This window comes from Apus apus, chromosome 1 (genome assembly GCF_020740795.1).
Source record: "Apus apus isolate bApuApu2 chromosome 1, bApuApu2.pri.cur, whole genome shotgun sequence".
In the NCBI taxonomy this organism is placed as follows: Eukaryota; Metazoa; Chordata; class Aves; order Apodiformes; family Apodidae; genus Apus; species Apus apus.
In genome coordinates, this window is record NC_067282.1 from 111,002,221 (window position 1) to 111,026,924 (window position 24,704).

The 24,704-nt window shown below is 42.7% G+C and overlaps 1 protein-coding gene across 9 annotated transcripts in view; it reads left to right on the forward strand.

Moving 5' to 3' along the window:
• The window catches only part of PHKA2 (phosphorylase kinase regulatory subunit alpha 2), a 45,333-nt gene extending 21,406 nt beyond the window's left edge, over positions 1 to 23,927 (forward strand). For 8 of the 9 annotated variants that reach the window (XM_051608138.1, XM_051608141.1, XM_051608145.1 and 5 more), the window contains 17 exons: positions 568 to 712; positions 1,225 to 1,303; positions 2,192 to 2,355; positions 2,948 to 3,121; positions 4,168 to 4,256; positions 6,145 to 6,278; positions 6,466 to 6,622; positions 8,067 to 8,146; positions 8,389 to 8,467; positions 8,593 to 8,722; positions 10,429 to 10,530; positions 11,144 to 11,262; positions 13,919 to 13,966; positions 15,606 to 15,773; positions 17,172 to 17,225; positions 18,544 to 18,744; positions 19,264 to 23,927. In XM_051608138.1, coding sequence (XP_051464098.1) covers positions 568 to 712; positions 1,225 to 1,303; positions 2,192 to 2,355; positions 2,948 to 3,121; positions 4,168 to 4,256; positions 6,145 to 6,278; positions 6,466 to 6,622; positions 8,067 to 8,146; positions 8,389 to 8,467; positions 8,593 to 8,722; positions 10,429 to 10,530; positions 11,144 to 11,262; positions 13,919 to 13,966; positions 15,606 to 15,773; positions 17,172 to 17,225; positions 18,544 to 18,744; positions 19,264 to 19,437 — 2,097 coding nt within the window. In that variant the 3' untranslated portion in view covers positions 19,438 to 23,927. The remainder of the gene's footprint in view (positions 1 to 567; positions 713 to 1,224; positions 1,304 to 2,191; positions 2,356 to 2,947; positions 3,122 to 4,167; positions 4,257 to 6,144; positions 6,279 to 6,465; positions 6,623 to 8,066; positions 8,147 to 8,388; positions 8,468 to 8,592; positions 8,723 to 10,428; positions 10,531 to 11,143; positions 11,263 to 13,918; positions 13,967 to 15,605; positions 15,774 to 17,171; positions 17,226 to 18,543; positions 18,745 to 19,263) is intronic. The other variant, XM_051608140.1, reaches the window with a different exon arrangement.
• Positions 23,928 to 24,704: the final 777 nt, after the last annotated feature.

Genomic DNA, 24,704 nt, shown 5'->3' on the forward strand with positions numbered 1-24,704 from the left:
GGCTTTTTTGGTTTCCAGCTCCTGAAATAGCCATAATAGTCTCTTGCTGTGGTTCTTGGCTTTCCTCTATAGTGGGAACAACACACTTTACCATTGTACATTTAATGTACCTTTTTTCTGTCAAGGTTTCTGTTTTCTGCACGGCTTTCAGATTGTTCCCAAGAAATAAACAGTTAATAGTTTCCAGTCCCCAGCATGCACTTAAGCGTGTTGGTTGTTTTTGTTGCTATTGTTAGTTTTTTCTTCCACATTTAGAGTACTTCTGTCTTTCAGATCATAGTCTGTAACTCATCATTGGGAAGATTCTTCTTCATGGGTGTGATTGTCTGTTTTTTATTTGTATGGGTTACTTCTTTCACGGTCAGCCTACAAGTGTAAGAAAATGAACTCTGCACAAGCATGGATTTCTTTTTCACAGTCGCAGACCTTTTTTAGGTTAATTCATTCAGTTTGTGTTGTTATCAAGAATAACCCCTCTGGCTTTTATGGATGATTTAAGGGAGGAAATGGAAAAAATAAGGCTTGTATGGCCAGCTACTCATAAAGGGTATTTTCTCTGTTCTCTAGTTTACTGATCAGCATCACTTCTATCTGGCTCTAGACAATCAGATGATTGTGGAGATGCTCAAGATAGAGCTGGCTTATCTCACTTCTTGTTGGAGGATGACAGGGAGACCAACGCTGACATTTCCCATCACACACACAATGCTTGGTAAGCCTGATCTTCACTGTTTCAAGCAGCAATAACTAAAACATCGCTATATTGTAAACACCATTTCCAGCACAAATCAGAAACAGAGCCTGTAGTAGCTACTGTGAAGAACATCAGTGCTAACTCAGCCAAAACCAGCAAACAAGTATATGCTGAATTTGGATTACATGGTAATATTTTCAGTTTGGTTTTACTCCCCCTCTATATCCTTGCATCTCCCCATCAGCTCCGTATGATTTCTATCCAAAGAACTTTGATAGAAATCCCTTTGGAACTTGTCTTGAGTGGGTTTTTTTTTTGTCATGAGAAATCCCTTTGGAACTTGTCTTGGAGTTGGTTTTTGTTTGCTTGTTTGGGGTTTTTTGAATAAGCTAGTGATTATAGCAATTGTGGATTCTGTTTTAAATTTGTCTGATTTACTTTGTAAAGAACACCCAGTAATACACTTTATTTGGACATGATAATTTAAGAATGTGTTGGTAAGCATCAGGTCTCCCATTATTCTTTTTTAGTTGATGATGGTACTGACATTCACCCAGCAGTTCTTGCCACCATAAGAAAATTAGAAGATGGTTATTTTGGAGGTGCAAGGTAATGTCAGAACCCCCAAAATATTCTCTCCATGATTTTTTAAATTAAATCTTATACATGCTTCCATTGTGAACTTACAATAGTGCACATATCTTGTACTGGAACTCTGCAGAGAGAGAAGGTTCAGCTTTAGTTATTATGTGACAGTCAGATGGTTGCTGGACCTAGGATGCAATGGGAAAGACTTGTCCCCAAAGAGATGTGCCATCTCTGACTGCCATTAATGGAGAAGCAAAACCGAATGTCAGGCATTTGGAAATATACAAACTTGGTCTTGGCTTGGCTTATCTTTCTAAGAAATAATTATCTTTCACAGTTATTGTATGTGTTTTAAGCATGAAGTGTGTGTTGTACTTGTAAGCTTTCATTTCCTTCATCTGCATATAAAAGCAACTAAGCGTGATGCCACCAGTACCTCCCTATTCTCCTGCTTTTGCCCTCTCTCAGTCATATCTTCCTCTGACAATCAAATGTGGTTTCTGATTTCTGGCAGCACTGCCATTCTGTGGAAAAAAACCTGCTGTTCATGGGAGCTTCTCAGCCCCAGTCTCTCGTGCCTTGTCCATGGAGTTTAGGTCTTTATTCAGGGTCTCTCTTCATATAAATGTACAACACTCTGTTTAATTAGGCTTTGAGTTAGGTCTGTAACTGTTTCCATGACCTTTGAACATTTAAAGCCAATTAGAAGCTAGAGCAGTAAGTACCCAGCTGGATTGGCACCTAGTGTTTTGCATTTGTTTTATCAGTTATCTGCTGCTTTGTAGTTACCAAAGATGGATTTGACAGCAGATCTCATAAATGTCGCAGAAGTTGTTGAAAGCTCAGTGAGCATTAATCAGTATCAAAATAGTGGATGTTAATGCTCTTGGCATGCTTTCCTGTTGGCAGGGTGAAAATAGGCAAGCTATCAGAATTTCTTACCACCTCCTCTCATACACATTTGAGTTTCTTGGATCCAGACTCTGATGTAAAACTGTTTGATGACCCTGATGAAGGCCGTGATAGTCCTGACAGTGAATATGGAGGCTATTCAGCAGATTTCTGTGAAAAAGGTAGGGCTTTTTCACTTCAGATTTTTTTCTGTCAAGTTCTACCAGCAAAGCCTGGGTTTACCTACAATGCAGAATCTATTTTGTGCACAGTTGGTAGTCATTGCAGTTTCTAATGCATCAGTCTGAGAACAATACATGCATTACCTCATTTGGAGAGGCAATTTGTGCATATTCTTCCCACGTTTATAGCATGGTGCTGACCAGTAACTGCTGCAGTAAAGCTGAGTCTGAAAGCAGATGGGGGCAAGGAGGTGTGTGGAAGTGGCTAGAGACAGAAAGAGACTCTGAGAAGTCATAGGGGTTTGTGTGGAAGAGCTGATCTGTGGACTACGAACAAGATAAAAACCCCTTTGTTTCCTTTCAAAGGGAAAAACAACTTCTTAATGTAACTGTTTTCAAAGTGTCAAAAACTGATGCTTTTTTTTTTCTTTCTAATTTCTTCATCTTAAAAATCTTGTGCTTATGATATTCTTGCATTTTTTTTGTGCTCTTCTGTATAAGCAAGAATAAAGTGGTGTGTTTGAAAAAGAAAGAACTGATAAATAAGGTGTTTACCTTTAATAAACCTTTTATTTTATGTATGTCACACTAGAAAGCCAGGATGAGCTGGATCAGTATATAAGTGATGTCCTGCAGAGTACAGCACTGAAGTCATACCTGCCTCCAACTTCAAAAACTGCAAACCAACCACCTGTGTTCAGTGCAAGCCATTCCACAAAAGAGATACTGTCAATAATGGCCAAGACAAAGGGCTTGGAGGTTCCAGGTATTTCTCCCTATTGTTTATTTAGTGATAATAACAGAAAACCTGTTTTGGGTGCTACAAGGGTAAAGTTCAATCAAGAAATGAGTCCGAAGTTGTTCCTGCAGTTGTTTCCACAGTATCCCATCTCTTGGCATACAGAGATAGCCTTTTAGGAAATGTAAAATTTAATCAAAGTTAATGTTACAGAAACAGGTGCAACTTCTCAGCTGGATAGAATTTTAGAACCTGGGTCAGTGAATTCATTTTTTTGATCTTTGTATGAACAAAGGCAGACAAAATGGACTTTCTTATTTTAATAAAGTTGTCGTGAAATGAAACGTGTCAATGCCAGAAAACACAAATATGCACATGTACTTCATAAATTTGTAAGAACAAATGGAGAAGGAAGAATGTTCCTAACTATGCTATATCTGTAATACACTGATTTACACCAAAATAATGCTTTGAATTTGTGAATAGGTGCCAATACATGCAGTGTTTTATATGTAGGCATGTAGTATTCAATGCCTTGGTTAAGGAAACACTTCCCTTGATTTCAGTGTATATTAATAACTTTAAAGCTTTTTCTGGTAGTATTTTCTCCCATCTTTCATACACCTCATCATCTGATTCTCTGTGAATTCAACATGCAGTTAACAGAACATTAGCCTGTATTTACCGTTATCTCTTTAATTATGGTATCTTTGCAGTTACACCATTTTCTCCACATACTTCCTCTTAAAATGTTTAAAACACTTAGCAGGGTCTGGTTGTTGGGCTATAAGATTTCTGAGGCATGAGCTGTCATGAGAGGTATCAGTTGAGCTGTAGCACCTGAGCCTTTGACATGCTGAATGCAGAAGCTCTTGGAGGAAGCTTGCAAGGAGGTAGGATTCAGAGCATTTTTCCAGGTTCCACACACAGCATCTCAGAAGTGCTGCCTCTATATTTGACTCTTAGAGGTATTTCTGTTTTTATTTAGTATAGTTGCTTCATGTAGGTATTTTCAATTTCCATGTTACTGAAATTGACTTTTTCTTTTTTTTTCTGGTGGCTTTGTTTTCCAGCTGTGTCCATGACTTTTCCCACTAAAGTTCTGAACACTCACCGGAAATCTCTGAATCTTGTTGATAATCCCCATTTCTTTGAAACAAAGGTAAGCTGTGGGAATTTCTATGCTGTTTGTATTTTTAGGGCCCAATACTGTGGCCTTTCCTGTGTTTCCTAGCCAAACCCTGTGCTAGTTCCCATTTTCCTTCACAGATAAGCCATTCTGTCCAAGGCACCCGGTAGCTAGTCCTTCATTTTAAATTATTTTTTTTGGCTGGGTGAAGGTTTTCTGGTTACATAGACATTGTCAAGTGGAAATTTTTTAATTGCGTGTGCCAAACAGAAATAATATAATAGGTGCTTAAGAATGGGATGTTCATGGCCCTTAGAGATGTTCTCCAATAAACGCTACTTATAGTAATGTCTTGGCAGGAGGGGAGTGTGTGAAAGGACAGGTGTCCTTAAGGCACCAGCCAAATCCCACTACAAATCATGAAGATGGGGTTGAGCTGGGCACTTGTTTTGTCTTACTATCAGCTACTGAGAATGGTTACAGGAGGTTGTATCCAGCCTCCTGAAGGGTTCTGCTCTGCAGACTCTGTGGAAATGGTATTTTAGGACCATATAAATTGCCAAATAGTTTATTAGACAAAACTCTTCATCCAGGAACTCACCACAGGATTGGACCATCTGATTAGTGACTAGTGGAGTCCCTCAGGGGTCAGTACTGGGACCAGTACTATTCAATATTTTCATCAACGAGCTGGATGAGGGAACAGAGTGTGCCCTCAGCAAGTTTGCTGATGACACTAAACTGGGAAGAGTGGCTGACACACCAGAAGGCTGTGCTGCCATTCAGTGAGACCTGGACAGGCTGGAGAGTTGGGCGGGGAGAAACTTGATGAAACTCAACAAGGGCAAGTGTAGAGTCTTGCATCTGGGGAAGAACAACCCCATGTGCCAGTACAGGTTGGGGGCTGACCTGCTGGAGAGCAGTGTAGGAGAAAGGGACCTGGGGGTCCTGATGGACAGGAGGATGACCATGAGCTAGCAATGTGCCCTCGTGGCCAAGGAGGCCAATGGCATCCTGGGGTGTATTAGAAAGGGTGTGGTTAGTAGGTCAAGAGAGGTTCTCCTACCCGTCTATTCTGCCTTGGTGAGGCCGCATCTGGAGTATTGTGTCCAGTTCTGGGCCCCACAGTTCAAGAAGGACAGGGAACTGCTTGAAAGAGTCCAGCACAGAGCCACAAAGGTGATGAAGGGAATGGAACATCTCCCTGATGAGGAAAGACTGAGGGAGCTGGGTCTCTTCAGCTTGGAGAAGAGGAGACTGAGGGGTGACCTCATCAATGTTTATGAATATGCTAAGGGTGAGTGTCAGGAGGACAGAGCCAGGCTTTTTCAGTGATGTCCAGTGACAGGACAAGGGGCAATGGGTGCAAACTGGAGCACAGGAGGTTCCACATAAATGTGAGGAAAAACTTCTTTACTGTGAGAGTGACAGAGCACTGGGACAGGCTGCCCAGAGAGGCTGTGGAGTCTCCTTCTCTGGAGCCATTCCAAACCTGCCTGGATGCTCTAGGTGACCCTGCTCTGGCAGAGGGGCTGGACTGGATGATCTTTTGAGATCCCTTCCAACCCCTAAGATTCTGTGATTAGTTAACATGTTATTTTCATGAATTTGGAAGATTTATGATGGCAAAATCTCGATTCATAAATCACCACATATATACAGGTTAGTGTCAACACAATTATTTTCCTTGTTGACTGAACTGAAACTAGAGACAACATTCCATCCTGGTTGTTGAGTTTCCTCTGAGAAGTCTGCTTTTTGTGTGCAGTAGTCTGACAAGAACTACATGATGTGTCTGTATTTCAGGGGCAGAGTTATGTTGCTTGTCTGTTGTATTTTTTAATGAGAGGTTACAGTTTGAATTTGATGCGCTGCTTTTTCAAGATAATTTCTTTTATTTTTCATCTGTCTTTGTTATCAGGACTGTGAAAATGTTACGCACTTACCTAAAGATGCTCATGGTGATTTGGATTGCAGGAAGCTTGTTGAGCAGCTGAAGGAATGCCCAACGCTCCATGATCAAGCAGATATTTTATATATCTTGCATATACTAAAGTGAGTTATCTGAGTATAAATGTCAGCATGTTTATAGTTAGTCACAACTATCTGCGTATTGCTGTGCAAAAGCTTTTCACTGTTCAGGGTTATGTTTGGAGGAAGGAGTTAGAATGTTTTGTGTTTTAACAGGAATATTTTCAATTTGCTTGATCACATAAATTACCTTCTGTCTCTTTTCTGGCAGAGGTGCTGACTGGGACACGGAGCTGGATGGACAGTGTGGCATCACTGTTCATTGCCTACTTAATGAGCTCTACAGAAAGGCAGGCCTCAATCAAGAGTGGGGCTTGATCCGTTATATTTCTGGCATACTCAAAAAGAGAGTAGAAGTCCTGGCTGAGGTACGAAATATAAATAATACCGGTTCAGTTGCCTGCCTGGAAATAAGAGATAAAACTGCCAGTTTGTCAGTGAGGCTGGTGCTGGCCTTCTTCTGGTCTTAGTTCACATGTAAACTGTTGGTTGCTTTTCTGATCTAAAATCTTATTACAACATCTTTACCTTTCATCTCTACTGCAAATTGTGCAAATGTTGGCATGCACTGAGAATGTCACACTGTAAACAGTTGTGAAGGCTTAATCTCATCTCAAACAAAGAGACTTATTTTTGTGCTTTGAAAGTAGTTGTCCTTGCTAATTGTCTGTTGCTGTTGTGATAGCATGAAAACTTTAGGAGCACCAGTATGTCATGATGATAGAAATTATGTTAAAACATGACCTAACAATACCTGTGCCATTGGGCAGGCAGTCTTCCCTGTGAGTGTCTGGATACATGGAAGCATTAAAATAGCTGTGACTATTTTATGGTAACACGAAAGATAAACTGTAAGGGTACACATTTGATTTTGAGCATTACAAAAATGTTTCCTCTCAAAAACTCTAAAGTATTTGTTTAATTTCCTACTTGCATCTGTGTATTTCTGCAGAGCTCTTTCATTCCTGGCCATTTTCAAAGCTTTGACTGTAACACCTAGGATGCCCTATTTTAGTGACAGTCATATCTGCAGGGAGCAATTTGTTGTATTTGCCCTGCATGGTACTTCATTAAGCCCAACCTTTTCCGTCCTCAAGACATGAAGGACAAGCAGTACAGACATACTCACACAAAGCTGTGTATGTTCAGTTGCAAAGATACTGACACCAAACAGCGAGGGAAGAGAGTAGAGATGATGTGTTCTGTTGCACATTAAGAGAGAGAAAATTGACTGCTAAAAATCAGAGGAACATTGCTCTGTGAGATCTTTGATTCAGGATGCTCAAACTCAACACCCACTTTTGAAAGGAGGTTGATATAAAAGAGTGAAACACTGGAGAAAGCACCAATTTCAGAATGTATCAAAGGGGCTAATTCAGGAATGTAATGCAATATGTTCTGTATTTTTAAGAGACGTTTATTTAAGCTGTATTTTTAAGAGATATTTTGATACGCCAAGTTTTTCATTGATTCACAATGGTTTTTGTCTTAAATAAATAACAATGTTTATCTTATGATAAAGGATAAAGTCCTTTATTGATCTGTCATCCTCACTGGAGTCTCTAATCATGACGTTGCTGATTTCACAGAGAGGGGAAGCAGACTTTCAGCCTGGACAGACTCTCAAAGCCTTGTTGACCTCAGGGGACCTTTGCCAACTAGTTAACAACATTTTGCTGAGTCTACGTCTGGCAATTAATAGAAATGCACTTCAAAATTACTAAAGAAATGCCTAATTTGGGGGAATGAAAAGTTGTATCACTTCCACATGGCTCAGAGAAAGGTCTCCTGCTTTCTGTTGCATTTCGATAGGCGTGCACACACCTTCTGTCACACCACAAGCAACTTACAGTGGGCCTGCCACCAGAACCTCGGGAGAAAATCATTACCACGTAAGTTGAAGCTCTGCCTCGGTTACCAAAGCAGCCTGCTCTTCAGCTTCCTGCTGGTATTGTTCTGCTGCTACTTGTTTTAAAACGTATTCCTCACCTTCAGAAGGAATTGCAGCCACCCAGGCAGAAACATGGGCATCTTTGTGGTGCAAAGTTGTTTCTGGGTGGCTTGGTTCCGGTTCTTGTTCAAGAGGCTAATGGCAAGTGCCCCTGTCCTTGCTGACTGGTTTGCCTCCTTGCAGCCCACTGCCACCAGAAGAACTCGCAGATCTTATTTATGAAGCAAGCGGCCAAGACATCAGTATTGCAGTCCTGACACAGGTAGGCAGCATCTGTAAAAAGGGTTCTAACACCTGTGGCCACTGTGGTGCCAGCGTTTGCTCTGTGACTGGGGGAACCAAGGTGACCCACTCTGAATGGGTGCCCTCATGGATTTGTCCTTACAGGAAATAATTATGTACCTGGCGATGTACGTCCGGTCACAGCCTAGTCTTTTTGTGGAGATGCTCAGGCTCCGCATCGGTCTCATCATTCAGGTGATGGCCACTGAGCTGGCTCGGAGTCTGAAGTGCTCAGGTAAGAGCAGTTTTATCATAAGGGTACTTATGGTGTTATTTCTGCTTCACTCCAGTGGTTCATTTTTCATTTATATGTGTTAAATCCTTTTATTAACTTCTTCATTCATCATGCACAGTTACTAAGTTTGAAAATAACTTATCTTTTTGACTTAATGAAAGATTCCTACCCCCCCACCATCCTCCAATTATTCAAACTGTGGGGGATATACTTAAGTCCCCAGAGTTTCAGTAGGAGTTAAAGTACAAGTCATCAAATCACATGTGTGTATTTAGGAACCCAATGCCACTAATGAGAGTTAGGACCCTAGATCTGAACTCTTCTGAATATTTGAGCCTTAATTCATAGTTCTGGTAATTTTTATTCAGAGTAACTTCTGAACTTCTTCTATATGTAAACCTTCTCTCCAGGAATCTGATTAGTTGAAAAATACTTACTGTTTAGATTTCAGCTGTTTTAGTGTGTTACTTTGCCTGGAGGTGAGTAAAAAAATTCTCACTGGACTGCCAAGACATTGCATATAAATAAAACACATAAAATAAAAAAATAATTAAGTAACAAACAAGTGTTGCAAGGCAAAAAATATTTAAAAACTCATTTTGGAAGGTAAAAATGAAACCAGAGAGGAATCATGACTGAAGAGAAATCTGAAAAATCACTGAAGAATATTCCACATCAGTGGAATTTAAAGTGGTCAGAAGAGCAGTCATGAAAAGTAATCAAGTGAATGTGACAAATATATAGTCCAGTGCTGACACACAGTATGAACTGGGCCATATTTCTGTGGTTTAGTTCTTGTTATTGTTTCTAATATCCTAGCATACCCTACAGGGGATAACTTTGTCCAAGTGTATTTTCTCCCTCCTGGAGTGAAGTGGGGGTCCATGGTAGTTGATTAGATGGAGCCCATCTTAGATGCTGCTGCTTTCTGACCAAGCTGAGTGGCTACTACTGGGGAGTGGCAGGTTTCTACCTCAGGAGAACATGACAAAACGAGCCAAGTAATCTTCTGGGATAATTCTGCTTCTTATGAAGAGTGCACAGAAAGCCCTATTTCCCCCAGGTTTGTAGCTGAATAGCAGAAGCTGCTTTTTTCATAGTGCAGAGCCTTTCTTTCCTGGGGTCCCTTTTGTTAATCCTTAACCTTAAACACCAGCTGGTTTGTACTCTGCCCTCAGCTTCCTGGCTGCCTTTTCCATGTTTTCCTATGGGAGATTTGTCTGTGCACACACCTGTGCTCGTGTTATCTGTACGTACTGCTTCCCTCTCACTTGCAAGCGTGATTCTTTAATCAAATAAACCACAAGCCCTCCACATGCATGCATTTCTCTGTGAGATAGCTCTGGCTCTGTAATTCAGATCTGTATGTCATCTGGTGTTGGGGAAGTGGGTGTAATGCCTTTCCAGGAAATCTTGCTCTACGAAGGAGCAACTGCTTCTTCATCAGCTTCAGTCACATTTTGCACAAGGTGCAGCATACTAGTCACTAATGCAGATAGGGATATTTCCATGCAGTGTTTGTTGTTTAGTCTTGAAATGTATTTTCTTTGAAATGTGACACTACATATTAATATTTTTTAAAGGAAGGGACACAAGGGAATTGTGTCTGAACTTCATTCAGTCAGCAGTTCACTTAGGAAAACAACCTATAAAGCAATATATAGTGATGTTTGTATTTTTTGTTGCTTTTGTTTTATCTTAACTAGGTGAAGAAGCTTCAGAGAGTTTGATGAATCTAAGTCCATTTGATATGAAAAATCTCCTACACCATATTCTCAGTGGAAAAGAGTTTGGTGTGGAAAGAAGCTGTAAGTTGTCACTTGGGTACTTGTGTATGTTAGGTGAGAACTATAAATGCAAAGTTAGATTGTCGTCTAAGTAGGAATCTACTCTCTTGGCACATAAAATAGAGGTATAGGTGATGTATTAATCGTGGATGGCCAGTACCTGTGTATGTGTGCTGTGGAATAAGCAAAACACATATGATGGAAGCTGTCCTGCACTGAAATAAGTTTGTAGGGAGTTTTCAATGATACGAAGGCAAACTTTTAAAATTAAGAAGTTTTATATGACCAGAATGAAGACCATAAAAAGGGCATATCTAACCTGCCTTCAAGGAGCATGTTTGTGATGCTCAGATATTCCCAACAGGCATTTCAGGTGTCTCATTGCAATTCTGATGTCTTTTGAAGCTGCAATTGCTCAGTGTTTTGGAAAACCAGTTCCCAGTATCCACGTGTGGATCTTGGCCCCTGACTTGATGCAGTCAGTTTTGAACTATTGACATGATTTGAAAGGATGCTGACACTAAGAGCATAGTACACTTGTGAAAGGATATGCTTTTATCTTTAACTTCTATATTAAGTTCCATCTGGTTTTCTACCCCTTGGAATTTTAAAAATGTGCATTTGCTTCTTTTAGTGCGACCTGTAGATTCCTCTTCATCTAGCCCTGCAATTTCTATTCATGAAATGGGGCATTCTGGAGCAACCAAAACAGAAAGAAGTGGTATTACTAAATTGAAGAGTGAAATGAAGCAGGTGAGGGTTTTCTGTCAATGCAGCTGTTCTGGTACTGTGTTATGTTAGATTTTTGTGTGCTAATTGTAGGAGACTTGCCATGTTTAATGCCAAGTAGATACTTGGTAAATGACAGAAGTTTCCAAAGATACATTGATATAAAGCTGATCACTAAATAGCAAGCAGTAAAGGAATGTTTACTCCAAAAATGTACTTCCCTTTTTGTTCTTGTTTCACATGCTGCATATAGAAGAACTTTAACAAACTAATGTATTCATGGCATCAGCTCTTTAATAATCTTTAGCTAAGGAAAGTCAGATGTACAAGGAAATCTTTCATGTAAACTGTGTTCGTTTTTATACTCTGCGCAGGTTGCTGCTAATGTAGTCCACGTGCCTTTTGGAAAAAAATACACTTGGAAAAGAAATCTTGGTTTATTTTCTTCCTGTTTTGTTTCTTCAGGAATGGAGGATAATTACTGCTAGAATACAGAGCAGCTAAGCATATGGAAAGATAACCTAGAAAATACCTCCAGAATACTCTGAATTAATGTGGCTAATGGTTTGTTTTGTTATAAGTGATTTGATTTCTCTTTTTAAACTTTTCTATTAGTAATTTTCTTTTTCTCTAGATGAGTGATCTAGTGAAATGCATTTATAAGAATAAATAGCTTCATATTGTTCAGTCTGGATTGCTCAGCCTGGAGAAGAGAAGGCTCCAGGGAGACCTCATTGAGGTCTTTCAGTATACAAAGGGAAATTAGAAGAAAGGTGGAGAGAGACTTCTTGCCAAAGCTTATTATGACAGGAGAAGGGGCAGTAGATTTGAAGAGGGTAGTTTTGGACTGGACATAATGAAGTTTTGTACAGTGAGGGTGGTGAGACGCTGGCACAGGTTGCCCAGAGGAGTCATGGCTGTTCCCTTCCTGGAAGTGTTCAAGGCCAGGTTGGATGGGGCTCTGAGCCGCCAGGTCTAGTGGGAGGTGTCCCTGTCTATGCAGGGGGGTTGGAACTAGATGATCTATAAAAATGCCTTCCATCCAAACCATGCTGTGAATCTATATGAGAAACTTATTTTACAAATACTCTATTTGGAGAGCTTGTCAAGCCTGACTCATTTAATCTGGGCCATTTCTGTAACTTTCTGAGGAGATTTTCTTTTGTATAAAACAGATTTGCACGGTAAGCCTCCAGAAAGGAATGGCATCCCTGCACAGTCTTGGCACAGAGTGTTTGGTGGTGACAGGGAAGATCAGTTTGATGATCCTTGGTGGGACGGGATGAGGCCGGGAAGCACAGGACACGTCTGGGGCCCGTGTTGGAGCTGCCCGAGCCTGGCGGCGGCTGCGCCTCGGGGTCTGGCTGTGGCTACCCAGGTGCTGCTGCTCGCTTTCCACCGGCCCCCAAGTTGCTTTGGGGGTTCAGGCTGAGCAGGGCTCGCAGTCCTAAGGTGGAGGTCTGATTTCAGGGCCTCTCCAGGCGCTAGGTGGCAGCAGGATTTTGTTTTAAATACAGAGGCGGGCCTGAGCTGAGGCACTGGGAGGTTTGTTGAGGTTGGAAGGGGGGTTCCTGTGTTGCTTTCTGCAGTAGGAGGAAACCTGACATTTGGTTGAGGAGGCTGTTGGCTGTTTTTATTTTTGCTACCCCCACCTTTCCACTCATGCTGCTTCCTGCCATGTCTCACTGCATTTTCTGAACAAATGACTAGACGCTAATTTAATGTCATTTTGGCAGAGGGTGGGGGGAGAATCAACTTTGTCTTACAAGGAACATTTCAAGTGTTTGTACTAATGTCTCTTTGTACCAGACCTCAGGTGTTGAATGACTGCAGAAAAACTTTACTGTGAGGGTGATGGAGCACGGGAACAGGCTGCCCAGAGAGGCTGTGGAGTCTCCTTCTCTGGAGACTTTCAAGACCCATCTGGATGTGTTCCTGTGTGATCTGCCTTAGGTGTTCCTGCTGCAGCAGGGGGGTTGGACTCAATGATCTTCAGAGATCCCTTCCAACCCCTATGATTCTATGATTCTTTGATTTGCTGCTGTTGTTCTTTGAGTCTAAACATCAAGCCTTTGCTGGGGTCTGAACCATTAATACTTCATTAGGAGGCAAAGTTTGAGGTGGGCAGTTACAGAAAAGTGCTGTAAGTGTGAGGTGCTGCATCCATATTTCAGCAAAAATTTTGCCTGGCAGCTGTTTGTTTAGCACTGCCCACCCAGTTGGCAGCCCACAGACTTTCTGCAGCAAGATTACTTTCTTGTGCAAAGAGAGGTAGCTGGGATTGCAATTAATGTGGAATGGTAATGGGGAACTTGGGCTTTTTTTCCAAGCCCTGAGTCCCAGGGAGACTTTTGCATGTGTCTTCAACTGTGGTGGTTTGTATTGGCCATGCTTGGAGCTCAGTGGATGATGTGGGCAGCTTGGGGCTCCACCACAACTAAGCAGGCTCCTGGCATGACAGCATGTGTTCTGTGATGACCCTCAGAATCAGCAGCAGCTGCCCTGAAGTCAGCTGAAGTACAGCACTGGAAGAGGCCAGGGTCTGTCACACTTTTCCCCTGAGTACCTGAACTTATTTGGTGTCCCTTGTCTTTGCATGAATGGAATACTTAACCGTGTTTGTGCTCTGTTGTGTCGTGGCTGTCTGTCTGATGTGTTGGTGTCTGTTTTTGTTTTGTAGTTCTTTCATGAGGGCCACTCCATGTCCAGCAGCATGTTCGCTTCCACGGTAAAACACTGTCTGCAGCTCTGTACCTGCTCTTCACCCTGTGTCTGTGTGCAAGAGTCTTAGCTCTAGACACCTCCTGTGGCTTCTCCTGTGTAAAAACTTGTTTTCAAACACTACCTCTTTGTTGTTCATCTTCACTGGGAACCAATTCTCATTAGTAATCTTTTAATAGAAGTTAAGTCTTGCGTTTAGATCCACTTAGTTCTTCTGAAGCTTAAGCAATTGTGGCAGATAAAGCACTATAGCAGATGTAGCTACTTGACGGTGGATTATGTTACCGGTGTCATCAGTATTTAAAAGTAGCATAGCATTGATAAATGCTGGCAATCTATGGACATTAATGAACCCAGAACAGCTTCAGGTTGCTGAGGTGGAGGGTTATGGGTATGGGCAGTCATCTTCTTTCAGGACAGAGAACTGTAGCTCTTCTTAAGCTTTCACTGTTAAGAAAGAAAATAATGTACGTATTTTACCAACAGAAACTGGAACAATTGAAAGTTAAGTCTGAGGCTCCAAATCTGTCATGAAGAGATGGAAAGCCTGCAGCTATGTGTGCACTTTAAACTGATGTTTCTGATTCATGGTTGTCTGCATCTGCAGACTGGCTGTTGATGGCACACCTCCCAGGTGGCCTGAATACACCACTGTGGAGCACCACCAGTCCTGTGGCCTGGCCTGCCAGCTGCCAGCTGCCAGATTGCTGTTGCCTAACTGCCCTTGTACCAGTGCAGAAAGGCAGGATTCAACTGTGTGTTTGATTCAAGTGCACAGAATTGTTCCATGAGATCTTTGCTTCTCTCAACCTATCTTTTGCAAACATACAGTTTCTAGTCTTATTTTCCCCCTTTCCCTGTACTTTGCTCAGGCAGTTTCTTACTTAGAGATGATGGGGTTTGAGATGGGGCTCAGTGAAGTCCTTTCTGGGCTGAAAGTAATATGTGTGCAAAAAGGAATGAGAAATCAGAAGATCACAGTCTCTGGGAACGCAAGAAGTAGGCAGACTGCATGTGTGGAAATGGGAGTGAGAATTTGGTAGTAGTGCCACCACTTGGATGGTGATTTGTGGCCTAATTTAGACTCCAAGTCTGGTGGAGTAAAATAATAGAGCAGTAGTGACAATAAAGGAAATAAGGCTGATACTTACAGAGAGGCAGGCAAGATGATTTTATGACCCCATTAAGTCAATTTTTAATCTACTTATTTTAATGGAGCTTCTTTTGTATGGAGCACCTCTCTTGTTGGACTCCTGGACTCTTCTGACACTGAGCCCGAAGTCCAAGTGAGTCAGATCTAATTGTAAATTCCAAAATCTTGCACACCACTGACACTGCCCTGGCAGCCAGCTCATGCTTGTTAAAAGTCATGCCTTGTGTTGAACCAAACAGTGAAGTTGACTGGGTTATGCCTTGTTGATCTGCTTTCCTGTTTTGTTGAGAAACATCTGAAGTACTGGTGAAGCTTCACGGTTGTTGTGAAGGGGAGAGAAGGGGATCAGTCCTGCTCTGTCATCTTGTATGACATCATGGCCTGTATTTTTACCCTGGTTCTGAGGTAGCATCATAACAGAATTGTGCATTCACCAGGAGTAGCACTTGTAGTAGTAGAAAGCAGCTAACAGAGGCTTTAATGTTTCTTACAGAGGAGCAGTACTCCATCCTCTCCCACTAGTACTTCTCCTACTGGCTCCAGTGGAAACACGAGCTGGGGTGACCGCAAAGGACAGTGGCTGCGCAGAAGAAGGCTTGATGGTGCTATCAACAGAGTTCCTGTTGGCTTTTATGAGAAAGTGTGGAAAATTCTCCAGAAGGTAAGGTGACAGCTGTGGAGGGAAGGAAGCAAGCAAGCAAGTATTTTTGAGGAAATTCTTCACTATAAGGGTGGTGAGACACTGGCACAGGTTGCCCAGAGAAGCTGTGGCAGCTCCCTCCCTGGAAGTGTTCAAGGCCAGGTTGGAAGGGGCTTTGAGCAACCTGGTCTAGTGGGAGGTGTCCCTGCCCATGCAGGGGGATTGGAAGTAGCTGATCTTTAAGGCCCCTTCCAAGATGTATGGCAGCTTGGGGAAGTGGTCCAGAGGCAGTGGGTTGCCAGGAGCTGATGTTAGTCTTCAGCTGGAAAACCAGTGGAAACTAGAGCTGTTAGCAGGAGTGTGTCTCTTGAACATAAAAAGGACTCCATTAAGAGAAGTTCACATGTTTGTTTGAAAGTGTATTTTTGTCCAGAGCCATTTCTGGCACTGAATTTTGGCTGACTGATTCTGTCCCACCACTGTTTGAGTTGCCCATGGCCCAGTGCAAGCTGCAGTCAGTGCCACTGAGGAGCACCACAGGGAAGTTCAGAAAGGCTGCAAGGAATGAAGTAGGAGACTGCACAGACTTCCAAAATGTCTTGAGATCTCTTGCTGGCTCTTCTGAGCTGCATGGTATTTGGAACATTTTGTTTTGTTTTGTTTTTAAATCAAAAGTAAGTCCTTGCCAGCACCTGGGAGTTCGAGAGGTGGAAATGTGTTAAAGCAGCTCTCCAGGAAGGAGGAGAGGGACATAATGAATTTTTACTCATTTCAAAGTTATTATGCACTTGTTCTTCTGCTTTGCTGGGTGAAAGCCAGTGTTTGGCACCTTGCAGCACTGAGCTGTTCATGCCTTCACAGTTGGGAAAATGTGCACCACCAGCTCGTGCTGATTTTCTTTGTCCTAAAATCACTTAGGCTGAAGCTGCTAGTGTTGATGTCAGCCAAGACGAGTCACATTAGGCCTTATGGCTATTTACTAATGAGATCTTTCAGTATAGGGAGTGTCACTTCTGTCCTGACCTAACATAATAGCTGAGAGTATTTGAAAGGCTTTCTGGCTGTGAAAATGAGTTGTGCTTATCGAAGTTGTCTTCAGTATATAATTATTAAACTCTCTTTGGACTATTCATAAAATCTCTCTCTTCTTTTTGGTGCATTTTTGTACTTCTGGTACCCATTCCTTAGCTTGCCTTCTCACCATTTAGGTTTTGTCACCCTTTTCTTGTATATCACTTGGTATTTCTAACACCACCTCTCCCCCACTGTTGGTGGCTCATGTCTAAACAGCACCACAACATACTGACATCCCTAAGTTGTGGTGCCCTGGATCTGTACATGTAACTATAAGTTAAAAATCTGATTTTTAACTTACAGTTTTCCTCCTTTGTATTCTTTTGTATTATGTTGTTGTTTCAGTGCCATGGTCTGTCCATTGATGGGTACGTCCTTCCTTCTTCAACCACCAGAGAGGTACAGTAAAATGCCAACGATTTTCTCGCCCCATGACTGAATGTGTTTTTTGAAAGTGTAAAATGTAGTGGGCTGCTGTTGCAGTTCTTTGATTTTAAGGTTAGAAGATCTGGACCTTGCCCCAGCCCCTCTACCAGCTTTCCTGGGGCTGTGCAGTGTGTTCCTGCCAGGCAGGTCTGGGAGCAGCCTCAAGAGAGAATTTCCCCTTTGCTGAGCCTGCCCTCCACATGCCTGCACTGCCTACACCCTTGCACCCATGGAACAATGCTTAAAAGAGGGTGGCTGATGGCATCCTTGGGATGAGGTGAGGGGCAGCACAGCTTTGTTGGAAGGAAGCAGACACGTTGCTTGCCACTTTTTTTTTTTTTTTTAATGTGCCACAACAGCAGACAGTGCTTTTTGGCATCACAGTCTCAAAAGTAAATACCAACTAGGGATGATTGTTTCTAAACAGAGCTTTGACTCTTTAAATCCATAATGTTTCCTTACATTTTTTGTCTTATTTGGGTTGCCACTCTGTCTTTAGGCACTCTGGCAAGTTTTGAATTCACATCTCTTAAACCAGCTCTTGTGAACAGTAGTCTATTGGCCAAGAGAGGTGCTTGTGTGCCTGAAAAGGTTATCCTGTCTGGTTCCCTCAGGTTTGTCTCTGGCTTCCTTTCCTTCTGGGGGACAGTGGTAACAGCTGAAAAAAAGAGCTGGATTTTTCTGTCTATTGTGTAGATAAACATGCTTATACTTTAGCTTGTCAAACCTAGACAGTATCTAATTTTGCTCTTTAAAAGAATCAAACAAAATAAGCACAAACCTCCTAAGGCAGCAGCCTTTCACGTAACATCCATACAGCTATGCCAGTGCAAAATAGGCTGCTCTACAAACAGTACAGCTGTATCTCTGTATGGAGAAGCACTCACACTAAGCAGGTGGTTATTTTTAAAACCTGACAGTAATTTTGGCTTGGCAACTAACCTGTGATGCCCAAAAAGGTACAAGGCAGAGTGGAGGAGGATGCAGCATGAGGAGCAAAGAGTTAATTTGCCAGCTAAGCGTCAGCATCCTGCGTGTAACTAAAATGTGTGTGTGATGGGTTGCAGGGCTGGAGCAGCCTTCTGGAAGTTGCATAACTGTTTGTGGGATCAGAGCCTAGCGACACCAGAAGTTTCTCTCAAGTGCTAAAGCCGCACAAACGTTTTGTTTGCTTCAGTCAGGCTACCCCTGTGTGCTGAGAGGAGCATATGTTTTCAGTGCTTGCAGGGTGCAGGGAACTAGTCTTTTGGATTTGTCAGTTTTCCTGTCTGTTTCCCCTCAAATTTGGCAGATGACCCCCTGCGAAATCAAGTTCGCTGTGCACGTGGAGTCGGTGCTGAACCACGTTCCCCAGCCTGAGTACAGGCAGCTCTTGGTGGAAGCTATTCTTGTTCTCACTTTCCTCTCTGACATTGAGGTGAACAGCATCGGGGGCATCATCCATGTGGATCGAATCTTGCACATGGCCAATGACCTGTTTCTGCAGGAGCTGGTGAGTTTAAAGGGCAGTGGTGGGAAGCCTCTGCAAGTGAAAATTGTCCCCTGTTCCTTTTTGAATATGTGTGATGAGCTTGATCTTATCTTTTCCTGCAAAGACAGACCAAAGGACTTAAGTATCTTCTGGAAATATATTTGGAAAACTAATGTAAGCATTGTGGGAGATTTAGAGGGAATAAAACTGTATTGGCTAACAAGCTCTAAAGTAAGTGGGTAGTAGGAAGTTTTGCTTTACCAAGGCATTAGAATTACCAATATTTGAGTAATCCCACTCGCTCTCCCCAAAGGACAAAAATCCATGAAGTTATATATTCCTCATTTACTTGTACGAATCCAGCTAAGTCATGTGGGTCCTATCATAATCCTGATGAAGGTTTTCATTAGGGAAAGGAGAATTGCTTTCAGTATTCAGTGCAAATGCAGAATCATAATGTGACAGGTTTTTTTCCACTTTTAAAAAAAAGAAAAGCCTACATGCCCGACTTCCTGTACTTCTTTGCTTCTGTCTTTTCAGAAATCATTCGGGGCCACTGGCAGTATCTTGGAGAAAGACGCAGCCACGGGAATTTGCCACTTCTTTTATGACAGTGCTCCGAGCGGGGCCTATGGCACCATGACGTACCTGACAAAAGCCATCATTGTTTATTTACATGACTTTCTGCCTAGCACAGGCTGTGCGATGCAGTGAGTGATGCCTCCATGTGGCAGGGAAGGCTCAGAGGCCCTTTCTCCCCTTTTCCTGGTCATGAACCTCTTGTTTAGTTGCTGCATGTGTGTGTGCCCTGCGCTACCTCAGCGTTTTGCACTTGCCATGTTACGTGCCCACCTACCTGCGGGGGACAGGTGGGTGGAATTTGACCTGGTTTTAAGGGAGTGTGAGAAATAATAAATAATGAGGCTTTTTCTGCCCAAGGTGCGTAGATGTAATTCGTAATAAATTAGCAAGAATTGTACAGTTCTGCCAAGGGGAAGACAGATTACTCCGTGGAGATCAAAAGGCATAATAAAACAAGGGAGCTGTACCTCAGGGATAAAGTCTCCCAAATAAGGGAAGTGATGGAATTCATTAATTTTTCTCCTGCTGTGTGTAAATGTACATCATTGTGAATCACTAATGCACAGTGTGAAACATCCAGGGAAATGTAATTTGGAGGAGTAGGAATAACTTGAAATAACGGAGTGATATTTCTAATACACATTTATCCTGATTCTCATCTCATTTGCATGTAGTCAGTGCAGGGCTAATGCCAGCAGAGACAAATGTCTTACAATACCCACTAATGTGAGATGATAGCCTCTCTCAGGAAGCTGCATCTCTCTTTAATCTGAACAAAATAGCTTCCTTCCCTGCAGCCCCCAGGCTTCAGTTGCAAAATCTCAAGACTCCAGCTTCTCCAGTTTTATGCCTGTAATCCTTTCCTCTGAATGGAGCAAGATAAACCTTATCCACTCAAGCACCCTTTCCAAGTCTCCTGATCCTTTCCCTTGCAAATAGCCTCAGAGTTGAATGGCATAAATTGCCACCCTTCTAGCACAGCGTCAGTTTATGGAAGGCTTTGATGTTTCCTCCTGCTTCCCCCATCTTTTTTTTTTTTCCCCTTCCCTTTTTTATTTCTTCTCTTTTTAATGTAAAGTTGCACTTGTCACATGTAGTTAGGGATGGTCTGCTTTCAGGCAATTGCCTCCCTTCAGGCAACTCCCAGGTGAGTGCCTCCACTGGAAAACAGTTTCTGCAGCTGCTGGGAGCTGCTGCAAGGATAATAGGTGTGTCCTGTGGGGAAATGGCTCCGTGGCCATTCACATGGAAAGCAGAGGTAGGCTGCCTCTTAAAGGGAAAACCCTGCTTGTTACCCCAGGCACCTGGTGCAGCGTTCCTTGTGCCAGCTGATTTTGCCCCCAGCCAAGTAGGCATCTGGCTGCCCGCTTAGGAAAAGCGACTGCAGCTTTAGCCTCTCCAGCAGACGTGGGCTCCCAGGGTAGCACTGGGGTGTGCTGGCACTGCTGCAGTGCTAGCAGAGAGGATCAGAGCAGTTCTGCCTTGACAGGTAGAAAGGAAAGCAGCTGTGAACTGCAATGATAAGTATTTTCTGTGCTGTTAGGTCTGATAAGTGTATTTCTGTAAGACCACCCACCCTCCACTCTTTCAAAAGATAACTCTGTGGTTATTACAGAATTTTAATTTTTTTTATTATTATTTTTTTGTAACAGTAGTATGTGGTGCCTTTGAGAATGAGGTTTTTGTTTCCAGTTTTATACAGGTATCTGAAATGCCTTGATGAAAGGAGTGAAGCAAACCGGTCTCACTTGCCAGTCGCCAGCACCCATGGTCCCAGGGAGACTATACTCCCCATGGCAGTGCCACTCCTCCTGCTGTCCTTCTACAGAGTCACTGCTGCTGTCAAAATTTCTGGATGCTGGCTCAAGAAAGCAAAGCTGTGGAAGGCCTTAGGAGGTGTTTTCATGTTTTTTCAGAAATGAGGAGAGTTTGGCATCCCAAGGGCCCAGGAGCCCATGGACTGGATGCTCTGGGACAGGCATGTACTGTGTTAACCACCGTGAAAACTGTGGGCCTGTTAAGGGGCTAGTGTACAGGTATGGCTCAGATACATTATCATCTGGATGTAGAAGTAATTTTATTGTTGTGGTGCCCATTCTGTAAGTGTTTGACTTCATTGTGGGTTTTTCTTTTTTCATATCTCCTGTGAGAGATCACTTAGCTTGTTTCCCAGGAAATGCAAGTAAAGTCCTTTGTCTAGTTGAAGCAGACAAATGTGACTGTACAGAGCATGAGCAGGCAGAGCCAGTATGATGGTTTCTTGTTCTATCCAGTATCATACAAAAAGGCAGTAGTAGCAGCGATTTTTGCTTTTCTTGTTTAATCCCAGTTTTGAGAAAGGCAAGATCATTTTTCCTCAGTTTTTTTTTTTGTTTTTTTTTTAAGCCTCCAGTGTGATCTTCTTTTCAGAAACAAGAATGGTGGTGCAGTTGGTTTTACATGAAGCTGCCTTGAAGTCTGAAACAATGGAGCCTGCAGAAAAACATACCTGAAGCCCCGTAACTTTTTAATGGTACTATTATTGGAATCTCTGGCATGAGATTCGTAGTATGACCCAGCTTATGGTATATTTATGGTCATCATGTAAAATTATCACATGGAGTGCAGGCACTTGGAAAGTGTTTATCCAGTAATCAGAAGAGTTTAGGGGGCTGGTGGTGAAGGGTGGGATTCCAAACCACACCACTAATGGAGAGTGACCTCGTGTTACCTCCAGGTGAGGCACAGCCACAACTTGCTGCTTTCTATTCAGACCAAAGAACTATTCCAATTGGAGAGTTTCATTTCAGTGCAAACATAATTAAGCAAATAAGGTTTTATACAGGCCCTCTGCTTTGCTTAGGATCCACCTGCATGTGTGTTAATCTGTTGCAAAGCAGAGCCAGCATTGGGGTGGTGAGGGTGTTACCTCAGTGAAAATGCGTGACAACTTTGCAGTTGGTGCAGGACTGAGCTGCTTGACAGAGGCTTGTCTTGGCTGGCAGGCTTCCCAGGGGAGCCAGCAGAATATGGGCACAGCCAGCTTCAAGTCTCTGGAAGCTCGTTTATGGAAAAAAGGCAAAGGTACAGACACATCCTGTGCCTCAGGAATAAGGGCATTAAGGAATTAAAATAGACCCACCTGGGACAAAGGACAAGAGTTTGACAAACTGGACAGATCAAAAGCAGCATTAACCCCCTCAGCTACTGCTCGTACAAGTAAATGTGAAAATTTAATGGTTGGGTTACAAAGTTTGTCTTGTTTTTTGTCCTTCACTGGGGAAAGAGTCCTGCTTGTTCCTGGGAGGCAAAGGTGAGCTGTGCAATCTCTAGCACGCCTAAAAAGGGTCCCTGAAGACCCTAAAAAGGGTTGCTTTCTGTGGCAGGTCATGAACACCTGGGCTGCACGCCTGCAGGCATGGGGCACCCCTCTGGCAGCAGCCAGGGCCTTGAGCCTGGGACCTACACTTGATACTTCTTGGTGTGGTCCAGAGGTAGGAACAGAGTGGTCTGGGAAGTGGGCTGTACCTGTAGGGCAACATCTTGGGCACCCAACTGCTCACTGATTCAGTCCTGGCTCAAAGGACTGCTCACAGCTGTCACAGTAAGTAGCGACTGCATAAAACTGTGGGATAAAAAAAAAATTAAAAAATATTTGGGGTGAGGGTTATGGAAGAAGAGCTTCAGCTCAAACAGTTTGGATTTAAGTACAAGTAGCTGAGCACTCTCCCACTGGCAGTTTTAGTCTGGAGTGGCTTTTATTCCTGGCATTAGATGTTTCACAGTTACTCCCCTCTGCCACCACCCCCCCTTCTTCTGTTAGGGGCAAGGGGCTCTTGTGCTGTGTGTTCTTTTTCGGCTCAGTGACTCAGCTCCTCTCACACTTCAGTCCCGCGCCCTGAAGGCTTCTCCTCGCTGCCTGCCGAGTGAAGCGCGGCATTGCATCCTTACCTTTACATCGCCTCTCAGGAAAGTGATCCCTCAAGGCGAGCATCCTTCAACTCCATGCTAGGGTAGCTTCAGGAGCATGTCATTAGAGGGAGACGTGGCAGCTGGAGGCTGTCAGCCGCGTTTCTGAGCTGCCACGTCTTATTGCTCAGCCTCATTGTGGGGCTCTTCTGCAGCACAGAGAGAGATGGCAAGGGCAGATTCCAGAGCTGAGCTGTCCCATTCCACCTTGCTGCTTTGCTCCCACAGGGAAGAAACTGACAGTGGGAAGCAAGATCCCACCGCACAGTGGTGTTTGTCCATCTTAGGTGTAGGCTTTTTGTCACTCCACTGGAGTAGTGGGAGTGATCCTTACAGTCCATAGATCAGAATAAATGCATGCTAAAACCAGACATTCACTATTACCAATGCCATTAAAATCTTACTGTAAAATTTGTTTGCACTATTTAAAGATTTTTCTTTCCCCATCCCCTAGGCAATAGAAATAATTCTGTGCATGTTTATTCATAAATCTGTCAAGTTATAAAATGCTTCTGGAAAAGTATTTTATATATAATTCTAGAAAATAAGAATTATGCAAGATTGAAGTACCTCGAGCTTGGGCTGCTGTTACATTCTGTCATGATAAACTGGGAAGGATGCTTCTTTTTGTACTTTCAATGCTGTTATTAAATAAAAACTAACTACTTTACTTAGCTTAGGTTTCACTATTAAAATTTAAAGACGGGCTAGGCTGGAAGTTTTTCCTACCAAAAAAGCACATTGTGCACGTTGTATTTACAAAGGCTGAATTGGGTAATCATGTTCTCAAAAAGCTCCTGACCTGGGTGCACTTCACTTTGTATCAGTGTGTTGCTTTCAGAGTATAATATGCAAAAGAATTACATCCCAATCTCCCTGCTCTCCTCCACAGGAGTGGACAGGGTGGTACTTGCATGAATAGGAATGTTGGCTTCTGGTCCGGAGAGAGGCCAGGGGCAAGGGGCTCTACCATCTTTCTGTGCTCCCAAAACTCGGTTTCAAAATTTCTCAGTTTACTTGGTAAATAACTTATGCTTAACTATATGCAGCAATATTCAGTTTTTGGTAGGATCAAAAGTTGTTTACTTTTATGTTCTTACTCATCTCTTTGTTAGAAGAAGTCCAGTTAATCTTAAGGAAAAGTATGCTGTACTCTGATATGTGTAGGATACCAAAATACAGCAAAAAGACACCACACATAAATCTTACCGTGAAAGCTGCAGCTTTATTTTGTGATCTGTCATGCATTGCATTAACATACTATGGATTCAGCCTTCATTAAGGTGACAAGTTATGACTCTTTCTTAGCTCCAAACCCCAACAACTGCAGGCAAAAGTAACCAGTTGCAATAGGAAATCTTGTGCAAGCGTAAATACCTTTCAACTAAGATCCCTTTCTGTAAACTTCAAGGAGGACAGGTCGTGACCTGGAATGGTCTGATTTCACGGCA